Source organism: Micromesistius poutassou (assembly GCF_964030765.1).
Source record: "Micromesistius poutassou genome assembly, chromosome: 15".
Taxonomy (NCBI): Eukaryota; Metazoa; Chordata; class Actinopteri; order Gadiformes; family Gadidae; genus Micromesistius; species Micromesistius poutassou.
Genome location: NC_140285.1, coordinates 2847869 through 2861574, shown reverse-complemented (window position 1 = coordinate 2861574; position 13706 = coordinate 2847869). Strand labels below are relative to the sequence as shown.

Here is a 13706-nt window from a genome sequence, read left to right as displayed (position 1 = left end):
TGCTAACCACCAGAGAAGCTCATGCTAACCATTTGGCTCAGCCATGCTAACCACCCAGCTACTCTGTGGGTTTGTTGACAGACCACCTTCTACATACCCTCTGAGCCCTGGTCTGTAGAGGAGGAGACTCCATGTTTTTCTTGGCTAAGCTAACCAACCCACCAACTAGCTCCAGTACAACCGGCCCCTTTGCTCGCAGCGCTGGCTCTGCCAGCAGGCCGTCATGGAGGATTCTGAGCCAGGGTTGTTGTTTTTTTCGAATCATAGTTCAAGAGAATCATAGATGGCCAATTATACTTTAAAATAATGTGCCAAAAATCGATGTAGGTCTACTGTTTCCTCGGCCGCTAATGTGAACAAGCACATCAGTTTGGAGGCACCGTCGAGGCATTCCGCGGGAAGATTTTGCGGTAGTGGACCAATGCAACGTTTCAGGTCGCCATGGTTTCCCGACCCAAAACAGGCCGTCTGAAATCCTCCATGCCTTCTCCAGAACACACAGCCATGCACAGCTGAAGTGCTGAGCTCCAGGCTAGACGGGACCGCCGCAACTGTTTTTTTTTTTTTTAACGTTTGCAAGTGTGTGCTTTTCGGTTCACTTAGAACAAGTTCAGTTTACAAAGTTTACAAGTTCACCGAAAAAGGCAAACCGACCAATGGGGACGAGGCTCAGCAGCGTTATTCCAGGCCAGTGGGAGTTCCTGAAGTGAGGTTCTGTGCTTGGGGTCTTTGGAGGGCGTAGCCACGGTCGTTGCCAAACGGGAAGGAAGGGGATTGAATGAAAGTGTTGTCGGGGCTTCGGCCCTTGCCTTGTTTACTTTTGCGCGGAACATTGACGACGTTGAAACAACCGAAATGACCCGGGCTCGTGGTGTGAGGCGGCCGGGTTTTGTTTGGCGTTTAGCGCCGCAGTGTTTCCAGTTTGAATGACCTGCATAGGGCCGCATGCCCGGGGCTGGAGGCCAACACTTGATTCAGGAAGTCAGATTCAGAATTCAGATTCCGACTGTGAACACACTCATCACACACACACACGCGCACACACACACACACACACACACACACACACACACACGTGACGCTAACATTCTGTCATGTTGTGTGTCAAAGCAACTGGTCAAGTTGCTATCTGCGCTTATTTTGCTACTATGACGCTTATCGTTCACCTCAGCATACAAATGCATTGAACACATTTATTCAATTACGTTAATAAATAAAAAAAAGTAATATTGTAATAAAGTGATAATATTCGGCGGTCTCATCACCCACCACCCCCATAACGAAATGTCTCTGAACCGACCGCCAGCAGCCCTCCTCCCATTCTGGGGGCCAAACCCCGACACCCCACTAATAGGACACTCATTAACACCGCAGGCCGCACTTCAACGGCGTAAATACCAGAGTCTCACTGCCGCGTCGATCCTCTCCACCCTTTCAGGATGTTTACGGCCGCCTCGCCAAGACTACATGTGGCGAGGGGGGGGGGGGGGGGGGGGCCCCAGGGGCCTTCACGCCGCTGCTGGGGCCACGTCTGAAGCGGCAGGAATGTTGCCAGGCCGGGCTCCGTGTGTTTATCACTCTGCCCACAGCCCCAGCGAGGGCACAGGGGGCAGCTAACCAGAGCTAACCAGAGCTAACCAGTGGCTCTATTTAAACTCTGTCGCTGGCCCTCGCTTCCCACACCAGAGTGGATATAGAGATAAGGATATGTGTCTTTGCGGCACACACGCACACACACACACACACACACACACACACACACAACCAAACACACACACATGTACGCACACAAACATGAAAGTGAACAGCCGCACCCACACGAGTACGGCGGGGAATGGTGTTCACACGCATTCACCCAAATGAAGACGAGGAAGACAGCAAAGGGAGCTGTGTGATGAAGATGACCCCTGTGTGTGTTGGTGTGTTGCTCCGCAAGCCGGCACGTAACACACACACACACACACACACACACACACACACACACACACACACACACACACACACACACACACACACACACACACACACACACACACACACACACACACACACACACACACACCACAAGCGTAATTGAATGTTTGTGCAACGCCCTAGCCAAACACATTTATAGATACAAGGGAACGCCAAGGGGTGAAGGCAGAGGTGGTATGCGCACACACCTTCGCAGAAAAGGCTGCCGGGGCTATTCTCATTCTGCGGTCTCTGCCACCGCGGAAGCCACAGTCTGCCGTGGTCCTCAGGACCAATGTGAAGCAGAGGAGCTAACACTGCTCACAGTGTGGCTTTGGTCCAAGTCAAACAGGATATCAGTGCGGGACAAAGGAACGTGGGAGCGACGTGATTTTGATGGTTTGGGTTTTGATTGACGAGAGTGCGAGCTGCTTGTGTTGAGGCCCTAGTGCTGCCCTTATTGTCTGGAACGTTATCCGGGCCTGCAAGGACCTGGTCACTAAATGGTGGTCACTTCCGTCAGGGGACAAGGCATTAGTTAAATGTGAAACATGAATAGCTGAACGTTGATGATTTGCCTTTTTTTTTTTTGATACATAATCTGTGAGTGATGATATAACAAGCTGACAAGGTAGAGAATCTCAATGACTGGATTCAGATTTGTCCTCAAACATTAACATCTTAGTATGTCATGCTTGTCCTTTCACCCTTCTCGGACAAATTTTGTCCAGGGATGAAGACTCTTACTTTCCAATTGTGGATTGTTGTTTCTGCTCAGAGTGTACACCGAGCTGGGTGACTTCACTCACTAACCGTTGCTCTTGGTTCTGAGAATGAACAAGTCCAGATGGGTGACTCAACATCCTGGGCTGGGCTTTTGGCTTTCTGTACCTGGATCCCCCTATTGTGCGTCCGTCACTGTGTGTGTGTGTGTGTGTGTGTGTGTGTGTGTGTGTGTGTGTGTGTGTGCGCGTGCGTGTGTGTGTTGCGTGGTAGAAACCGGTTTGTGATGGTTATATTGAGGTGTGTGGCGAAAAGATTCCGCCTGTGTGAGAGTTTCTGAAAGTGAGGAAAGAGAGGTCAGGCCTGGGAACCGATGAAGCTACAAACCACTCGTCGGACCACCAACACCCACCACTGCTATCACATGATACACGATATGACCACCAACCACAACCACCACTCCATCCACAGGTGTGCGTATGGTGTGTGTGTGTGTGTGTGTGTGTGTGTGTGTGTGTGTGTGTGTGTGTGTGTGTGTGTGTGTGTGTGTGTGTGTGTGTGTGTGTGTGTGTGTGTGTGTGTGTGTGTGTGTGTGTGTGTCAGTCATATACCAGCTTTGCCAGGCGGCTGCCAGCTGTCCAAACACTGCCCTCTCCCTGGCAGCCCTCACTGAAACAAGAGGATAATGGAAAAGTGTGCAAACACAACTTTCCACTCGCTCTTCTGTTTTCTGACATATAACGGGCCACACACACACACACACACACACACACACACACACACACACACACACACACACACACACACACACACACACACACACACACACACACACAGGGAAAGAGGAAACAAAACGTCCTTTATTAGTACACATCCGTTTGACATTACGAGGGATCGAGGGATGTGTTGAGATCAGCATATGGCGGCCTACCTTCTGATAGCGCTGGTTTAATAAACTCACCGTGGTGATGGACTTTTGCGTATGTGCGTGTGTCTCTGTGTGTGTGTGTGTGTGTGTGTGTGTGTGTGTGTGTGTGTGTGTGTGTGTGTGTGTGTGTGTGTGTGTGTGTGTGTGTGTGTGTGTGTGTGGATCCCAAGGAAGATTATGCAAAGTGCACGTTATATATTTCCCTCACACATTGTCTGCCATAAGGTCAATAACAGAATTACATTTTAAGACTCCTTACAATGGTCATAATCACCATGGCAACCGCCTTCAACAACCTCTCCCCTCATAACCTTTCAGGCCAGCTGGCTTGTACCTCATATCCCGAGCATGACATGGCAGATATGCACCAGCTCTGGTGTTCACATCCTCGCTCCCCCACTCTGACCATGTGTCTCTCGCCCCTTAGCGTTGTTAGCTATTCATGCATGCGACACACTAATCCCTAGAGCTGGTCATTAGCATTCTCATGGTTAAACTACAGCTCGAAGTAAGTAACGGATACATGCACGCGCACGCGCACACACACTCTTTTTTATTTTCTATGTTCTTTGACGCAGGATATGTGCAAAAATCGAACTGTTCAACAGGTCAAAAGAGATTCAGAGAGAAAGGTACTACACAAAAACGCACATCCTGTCATGTATTAATGGTTCTAACACACTGCAAATCTGTGTGTGTGTGTGTGTGTGTGTGTGTGTGTGTGTGTGTGTGTGTGTGTGTGTGTGTGTGTGTGTGTGTGTGTGTGTGTGTGTGTGTGTGTGTGTGTGTGTGTGTGTGTGTGTGTGTGTGTGTGTGTGTGTGTGTGCAGACGGGGAAGGGGGAGCCCCACGTCTTTAAGGAGAAGACGTTTAAGAAGAAGCGTCAGTGCTCCGTGTGTCGCCAGGGGGTGGACGGCCTGGGCTCCTTCTGCAGAGGTGAGAGCATCACCAGAACTTTACCATACAACACTCAAATACATTACCATAACCTTACTGTAACTCTACTCTACCATGACCAAACCTCACCATGACTTTACCATGACTTTACCATGACCAAACCTCACCATGACTTTACTATCACTTTACCATGACCAAACCTCACCATGACTTTACCATGACTTTACCATGACCAAACCTCACCATGACTTTACCATGACTTTACCATGACTTTACCATGACCAAACCTCACCATGACTTTACCATGACTTTACCATGACCAAAACTCACCATGACTTTACCATGACTTTACCATGACCAAACCTCACCATGACTTTACCATGACTTTACCATGACCAAACCTCACCATGACTTTACCATCACTTTACCATGACCAAACCTCAACATGACTTTACCATCACTTTACCATGACCAAACCTCACCATCACTTTACCATGACTTTACCATGACCAAACCTCACCATGACTTTACCATCACTTTACCATGACCAAACCTCAACATGACTTTACCATCACTTTACCATGACCAAACCTCACCATGACTTTACCATGACTTTACCATGACCAAAACTCACCATGACTTTACCATGACTTTACCATGACCAAACCTCACCATCACTTTACCATCACTTTACCATGACCAAACCTCACCATGACTTTACCATCACTTTACCATGACCAAACCTCAACATGACTTTACCATCACTTTACCATGACCAAACCTCACCATGACTTTACCATCACTTTACCATGACCAAACCTCAACATGACTTTACCATCACTTTACCATGACCAAACCTCACCATCACTTTACCATCACTTTACCATGACCAAACCTCACCATGACTTTACCATACAAAACATGACCATGACTTTATGCACTGTAACATATGCACTGTATGTAATGCTGTCCTTTCACCTCTGTTTATCTCTCTATTCTTCCTCTTTTCTTAGTTTGCAAGACAGCTACTCACAGAAAATGCGAGTCAAAGGTAAGCATCACGCCCAAATATGCCTTTGTTTTAAAACCTAAACATTACATCTTTCTTTGCTGAAATTATGCCTGTTCCGAAACAGTCGGCTCTATTGTTTTGGCATAATGTCTGTGAACCTAAATGTGAAAAGAAAGATCACACTTTCTATCCTAAATCCTCTGGTGAAACTACTGTGGGGGACGACCGAAATGCATCAGAAACTAAACCACAAGTCGATGAACCCACAGCAGCCTGTGGGGCTGCGTCATCGGCCTGTTGTACCGGGTCAAAGCACCAGGGTTGTGTTACTGAGTGCGGTGCCACTTGATCAGAGTGTGTATCGCGGTCAGGGTTCGGCCCCTCGGCTGGAGGCCCTCAACATGAACAGGCCTCTGTCTCAGGGTGTTTTCCCCCTACGTGAGTGAAACCACGGTCCGAGAGAACCTGGCTGCACCGTCTCTCTGAAAGACTCATTGATGAAGAAGATGAGGCGATGAACGCTTGGAGGAGGAGGATGGGATGGGATGGGCAGGAGTGGGGGGGGGATGGCAAGATTAAAGGCAGAGGGAGGGAGGCCCTGAGTGTGTGTGTGTGTGTGTGTGTGTGGGGGGGGGTACCCTGGCATGGAGGTTGGGTGATGGGGCACCGTGCCAGGCATCAGGAACAGCAGACCCCATTCTGAGGGTGTACCGCAGGCTACAGCAGAAACCACCCAGGGACTGAGATCCACTTCCTCTCTGGTGGAATATGCCCCCGTTGATTCACAGGAAACTGTATAAGGTTGTGTAAGGAAACCTACAGCCTTTGGGTCAATACTGTTTGGAAGACTTTCGTTCTTTCTGATGTACGCAAAGGGTAGAGGTGTAGCATCCCTGAAATCTATCTTTTGAGGGCCAAAAATGGGTCAAATAATGATACACACACACACACACACAGCGCCAGACAGACAGACAGACAGACAGACAGACAGACAAACAGACGAAGCACACTATTGCGTAGGAGGAGTGTAACTGCGTGGGTCCATCACGGTAACAGGGCCCTGATTCTCCCCTGTTGACCGGAGGCGGTCCGCGGGGCAGATAGCCATCAGGGCTGCCCAGGAAGGGAGAGGTCAGAACAGGGAAGGGTGTGGGAGCGGAGGCCCCAGGGGAACCATCTCCGACCGTATCTCACTGTGTCTCGCAGGGGGGGGGGGGGGGGGGGGGGGGTGGCTTTTAAAACAGGACACCCGGCCATGAGTCACCGGACCACCTGGTCCTGCTGAAACAACCTCAACGATGAAGCCTCCCGAATGTTATTCGCAACCTTGACGTTCCTTTAGCATCTGTGCTTGTAGCGCGTCCAGCAGATGTGCGCTAGCTCCTATCAGTGTTGTTGTTCTGCGTCACTAGTGTGAGGTGTTAAGAGCGTGGTGCGCTTAATGACTTGTAGGGAGATGAACGTACACCTCACGCTCTCCATTCTGTACTCTCCGTGCCATTACAATTCCCTGGCTGTTTATGACCTGCTAATGTGTTGGTGTATCTGCGTGGGCTCATAACATGACTAACACACACACACACACAGACGTATATACACACAGACGCATATACACACTCTCTCACATACACACACACACACACACACACACACACACATCTGGCACGCTGCTCTCTGTCATCTGGGCTTCATCCTGTTCTCTCCAGGATGCTATTTTAGGCTGCACCAGACTGTTGTTGTCCCTATGACAAATCATTTTAAACTCCTCCAACCCACCCCCCCCCCCCCCCCCCCAAGTTGTCCAGTACTCTCCCTGGGAAACCACCATGTTGTCCCAGTTCATTCTTTTCCATAAATAAGGGGTTGTTTTGTTGACATTATCTTTGTTGGGTTAGATTTATCTCTCTATACTGTATCAAAGTGCTGTCTCTTCACCCTATCTGTCGTTCTAGAAATTAAACATGTAAGCTCTGTTTGTAATGTTAGAACTTCTAGGTGTAGCGTAGCTCTCAAAGTTCTACTCAATGCGTGCTTCTCCTTCCAACTCTAAACACTTCCGGACAGTTTAGTTTTCCATGCGTATCTCTAGCTGTCCCGCTTGCTCTTCTCTGCCCCGAGCTAGGCACACACACACACACACACACACACGCACACGCACACACACGCACACGCACACACACAATGCTTACACACAATGCTCACACACAATGCTCACACACACACACACACACACACCACCGCTATACATCAACATGTTGTTCCCACAGAGAGCTGCTCCTCCTTATCTTCGCTCTGACTCGTAATATGATGTCCGCGGGGAATACAGTAATAATACGCTGAGGTTGTGGCGGGGACAGACAGACAGATAGAGGGACCGTCAGGGCTTCTGAGTGGAATGTCACAAGGAAGCGATACGGAGGGAGGAGAGGGATGTCTTGAGATTACAGCCCATAGTAGCTGACGGTAAGTGACATGACTTTGTCACAAGGCATTTCCTCTGCTGTGGGACTGGAGCCCTGCAGACCAAACCCCCCCCCCCCCCCAAGTTCAGCTTCTCACAGACAGCCCGCCCCGGCTCTATGAGCAGGGCAGGGACTAGATCTACAGGACTACCTGCTGGTTACACATCGCTAGGTCCCGGGGGGGGGGGGGGGGGGGAGTAGGAGGAGGAGGAGGAGGAGGAAGAGGAGAAGGAAAAGGAGAAGAAGAAGGCAGCGCCAGGGGGGGGTAGCGAAACGATCTCACGATATTAAACTCTACTGTAAGACAAACTCTAACTGAGTGACTCATTAATTTTCCGGTTGATTATCTCAATGGCTGCGTGCTTCACTGGCGGCGCCCCCCCGGGAGGTCCAAGGTACAGGATCAGCGGGCGCTCGGAGGAAGCTCCCGTAGCTGGTCAGGGAGGGGGCTGCGGTGGCTTGGTACCGCCTAGCATTTGCGCTGGACTTTTAGATGTGGCTGAGCTGGCAAAGGCAAAGGATTTTAGGTCAATTTGTGTTTTAGAACCTTATTAATAGACCTTATTCACCTAGCGTCAGTTGGGTCGGTGAACCTTCCAGAATCTTTGGGGGAACCATGACAACTTAATGGAAACTTAATGGATTATAATTGCATTATAAATGCTACGTGCATAGGGAAATGGAATTCAGAACTAAAAATTAAAGTGTTGCCATGGCTTCCAAAGTGGCTTCCAAAGTTTCTAGAAGGTTCACCCACCCAACTCTACCAACATGGCCGCTCAGTGACTAAAGTCTAATGGCTCCTAAAGGGGTTGGCTGTGAAGTCTGGCTTCAGGTTCGCCGTCTCGCCCTGGCTGATAAGGCATTTGAATCCGAGCACGGGTAACGAGGAACGCCAGTTGGCTCAGCGATCTGCCCGGTTGGGCTCCCTGCTAGGCTAGACCGACATCTGTTGGGGCTGTCTGTTTCAGATCTAACAGAGCACAGCCTGCTCCCCCATCCCAACCTCGCTGGAATCCCTGTCCCTATTAGCGTACTGTTTGTTTCTCAAATACCGTCCGCTGTTAACCGCTGACTCCCTGACGCTTATCTGCTCAAACACATCCCATAATGCCAAAATGTTTTTTTTTCTCCTCGGGCTAAACGCCCTACTGTTTACACATGCCAGTCTCCCCTCCTTCGTGTAGAACATGGAGGGGGTGGGGGCGGGGGCTGGGGGGGGGGATGCACTGTTCAGCACAGACAGATAAAGAGGAGAGAGAGAGGAAGTGGGGGGGGGGGAGGGATGGAGGGGTGGGTGGGTGGCGGTGGGGCTGGAGGGCACATAACAAGAGCCTGCTGTTGTTTCCAGAAAATCCGGAGGTCCTCACCCGCTAAAGCAACATACATGGAAGATGAAAGGAGAGGAGGAGAGGAGGAGAGGAGAGGAGAGGAGAGGAGAACCAATCCTAGAGGAGAGGGGAGGGTGGAGGGGAGGAGAGGGGAGGGTGGAGGGGAGGAGAGGAGAGGGGAGGGGAGGAGGAGATGGTGGAGAGAGGAGGAGAGGAGAGGGGAGGAGGAGAGGAGAGGATATGAGAACAAAACATAGAGGAGCGGGAGAGATGACGAGGAGGAGGCGAAGAGGAGAGAATAGAGGAAGAGGAAATGAGGAGAGAGGAACGGAGAGAGGAGCGGAGGGGTCAATAAGTTGAGGAACAAAAAAGGATAAAAGAGAAAATAGAAGCAAACAAAAACCTCCCACTGGCATCGCAGCGCTCTGCCGGGAAACCTCTAGCACATATAAATCCTACTCCTTAAAGACATGTTTTCAAACTGCCAGCTGTGATGACAATAAATACTGTTCCCACCGCATGGTAAGTGACATTACAGTAACACTTCATCACAGTTTAATGTGCGTTTCCGGAACACAACAGTAGTCACAGACCCCTCGCCCCGCGGGCAATCTTTTAGGATCTATCTACCTTGTCATCGTTTATCACGTGACAGTACAGTAAGGGCGCACTCACACTAGGCCATCTGTACCGTGCCCGAGTACGTTTGCCCCCTAAAGTCTAGATTGTTTGGCTAGTGTGAGCACGCCATCCGTACTCAAGTACAGTTGAATTCCGTGGCCTCAGTACACTTCGGAGAGGTGTGCTCAGGCCACGGTACAGATGCTAATGAGCCGACACACGCACACGCACGGATACGTAACCTATATGCACAAGAGGCAACCGTACTCAGGCCCAGTTGAGATTGCCTAGTGTGAGCACAGGCCAGCGCCACAGTAGGGGGGGAGAGGCAATCGTACTTGAGTACGGTGCAGGGCAACTTGGCCTAGTGTGAGTGCGCCCTAAGAGGGTAGAGAGGAAACAAGGGATGATGGAAGGAAAGAGTTGGAAGTGTCCTGCGTTTTTGTAACCTTGACAACAGAGCAGGCAACCCTCCCCCCCCCCCCTCCCCCCCTCAGCTGACCCAACATGCCTTTATATAACTGCCCCCACACGGAGATTCCGATGGCAACTCGGAATACAAACTTTTTCCCGCCCTATTTTTGCAACGTCGGTATGGTAACCACAGAACGCGTGACTCATCGCTCGCCAGTGGTCACCTGGGCTCCAGGCTAACATTTTAATGGGGGCCATGGCTGCAACCTTTTCGTCAGGACGAGACCATGGTTTTCCAAGCCAAGCCTACTGAAGCCAGCAGGATGTTCTCATTGTGAGCCAAGGGCAGGGTTTCATCGGCCGGGCAGCGGATCTTAAAGTTCAACTTCAACGATCAAAAGGGTTTTTTTTAGATTTATAAATGAAAAAAATTAAATTAAATGGTACAAAACAGCTTCACCTAAGATCCCAACATCTCACCCAAGTAGGTTTTGCATAGCGGACAACATACTGTTGGCAGTCGCTTCTATCAAACACGTTTATTTTATTAGTTCACAAGATGGTGGCTTCATTTTAAACCATTGCCCTTTTAAAAGTTGAAATTGAAAGGTTACTTGGAAGTAAATGGAAAGCAGATCAATGGCTGTAACTGCTCTGCGCTTGGCTTGCTAAAGGGAGGGCTGGTCTTGGGTTCTTTCCTGGAGGATCAGAATGAGTCAGGCCAGCCGAGCGGATCTGAATGGAGATATCCAACTATGAGCCACCGTATCCCTGACTGCTCTGCTAATTGCCGAGATAGGCTCACTGGGTGTGTGTGTGTGTGTGTGTGTGTGTGTGTGTGTGTGTGTGTGTGTGTGTGTGTGTGTGTGTGTGTGTGTGTGTGTGTGTGTGTGTGTGTGTGTGTGTGTGTGTGTGTGTATTGTGCATGCATGCATTGCATATTGGCAAGAAAATAAGCTTGTCTAATTGGCGAGGGAGTCCAGCGGCTCTTCTCTGAGCAGACGTTCTAGTAGGATACGTCTGGTGATTTGGTTTTTGTTCTAAATGTTTGGACACGGTGTTTCACCAGACCCGTACTGTACCACTCTGAGCTTTGATCGCAATATCCGTCGTACTCTATAATATAACCATAAACACATTTCTTCTGCAGGTTGCAATAGAGCTGGGACATGAAAGCCGAGCTTCTATGGTTTGGCCATTACTTCTTGTCGTGGTTTCAGCTTCTAGTGGTTTTCCTTCTCTCTTCTATTTTCTTTGCAATGGCCCCCTCTCCCACCTCCTCTTGGGCTATGCCTCCCTCCTTTTCAATTCAATTCACAAAGCCTTATTGGCGTTAGACACAAACTAACGGTTCTTTGGTACCAATACCAAAGAAAGATACCATGTTATACAACGGCGAACATGCACAGGGCGAGTGTGTTGAAGAGCCTCTTGTTTGAAGGCTTTTCCCTCTGCAGGCCTTGCAGAGCCCGGTTGTTTACCATCCAGGAGACAGCGAGCCAGAGGAAGAGATGTAGTGTTCAGGGTGTCAGGATTGTGTATGATACTCAGGGTTGACCTGGACCTCTGAGCCCGTAGAGGTAGAACAGAAAGGCAGGTTGGTATTTATGTTCTTGGTTTAGTTTAGTTTAGTTTTTTTTATTATTATCGTGTCATGCATTAGCATGCCCAGCCCACAAGGGCTTACAAGACACCATTATAAAACAGACATACCAAAAACCAAAAGTAGATGCTAAACAATGCTAACATTGACGATATAAACCATCCTGACGTTTCATCCAGGCTTTAGTAACAAAAGAGGCTAACTTATAAACATTAAAGGTAAACAAACACAACAAAAACCACTTCTCGTAAATCACAAAATTCACAGAGTCTCCGTTCCTCTGGGATATTTTTAAATCTGCCGACCTCGACCTGGTATTGTGTCTTTACTGGAAAGGATGGGCCGGTTTATTTTCGACCGCCTCGTGGAGACCATCTAGAGACGGGTCTGTTGTTGTGTGGAAGGAAGCAGAACCGCGGGGAGGAAAGTAGGGTTAGGGTTAGGAGCGAGGGACGAAGGGAAGGAGGGAAGGAAGGAGGGGAGGGATGGACGGAGGAGAGAGGGAGAGATGGATAGAGGAGGGAGGGAGGAATGGATACAGGGAGAGGGGGAGGGATGGATGGAAGAAGGGAGGTGAGGGATGGGTGATGGGAGAGAGCAAGGGTGGAGATGGATGGAGGGAGGGAGAGCTGGTGAGATGGATGGAGAGAGGGAGGGATGGATGGAGGGAGGGAGGGAGGGAGGGAGGGAGGGAGAGAAGCGCCAAGGCCTGTATTAAGGCTGTGGGTGAATTCACAGAGGAAATGTTCTGTGTTTCTATCATTGTTGATGATCATGCTCGTCCCAGGGCTTCCTCTGCTGTTTATTTCTTTACCCGCTTCACTCTTCCAGCCCTTGTTTGTCCTAGGAGGAAGCACCCATGGGTGGGTCGCAAGGGTCGTGTGTGTGTGTGTGTGTGTGTGTGTGTGTGTGTGTGTGTGTGTGTGTGTGTGTGTGTGTGTTTGTGTGTGTGTGTGTGTGTGTGTGTGCACGTGTTTGTGTGTTTGTGTGCGCGCTCCATAGCAGAGTGTTGTGACTGCTGTCCTCTGTCTCCCAAGACGAAGACAGTGGGAGAGAGAGAGAGAGAGAGAGAGAGAGAGAGAGAGAGAGCGAGAGAGAGAGAGAGACAGAGAGAGAGACAGAGAGAGAGAGAGAGAATGACAGAAACACACAAACCCTTTTCTTTCGTTTTGGGGTCAAAATTGAGTGTGGGAACAAGTCTTGTGAGAGAAAGAGGGAGAGTTACGAAGAGAGAGAGAGAGTGAGAAAGCGAGCGAGAGAGCAAGAGAGAGCGAGAGAGAGTGAGAGAGCAAGATAGAGCGAGAGAGAGAAAGAAAGATAGAGGGAGGGCGATGTAGAAATATGTGCCAGTCAGTAAAAATTGTAAACATAAAAAAAGGAAAGGAAAAACAAAAGACAGATGAGCATTGTTTTGGCGGGAACAGAAAACAGAGTAAGTCGCGCTGAAGCCAGCCCATAGGATAATGTCTGCATCGCCGGGGCCCCCGCCCCCCCCCCCACCCCCCAGCCCTCCGCCTTGACCTTTGACCCCCCGGATAATCCCTAGTATTATGTGTGTAATTTCCGCCCCACCTTCCCATGGCGAGGAGGAACCCGCCAGGCGAGGTCGTGTTATTACACCACCTCCTCCGCAACGGAAGAAAATCAGCCCGCTGGCAACCACTACCTGGCTGTCCCCGCAGACAGGGAGGGGCAGTCTACTGGGGACCGTCCTAAACACTTCGCCTCGATCCTCCCTGTCTGCCAGGGAACACACACATGGT

At 49.8% G+C, this 13706-nt stretch overlaps 1 protein-coding gene across 6 annotated transcripts in view; it reads left to right on the top strand.

Annotated features, from left to right (window-relative positions):
* Window positions 1-13706, top strand: part of LOC311359120 (tensin-2-like) — a 50873-nt gene that overhangs the window by 14124 nt on the left and 23043 nt on the right. For all 6 annotated transcript variants that reach the window (XM_084479080.1, XM_084479078.1, XM_084479079.1 and 3 more), the window contains exons 2-3: window positions 4434-4539; window positions 5514-5551. In XM_084479080.1, the coding sequence (XP_084335206.1) occupies window positions 4434-4539; window positions 5514-5551 (144 nt within the window). The remainder of the gene's footprint in view (window positions 1-4433; window positions 4540-5513; window positions 5552-13706) is intronic.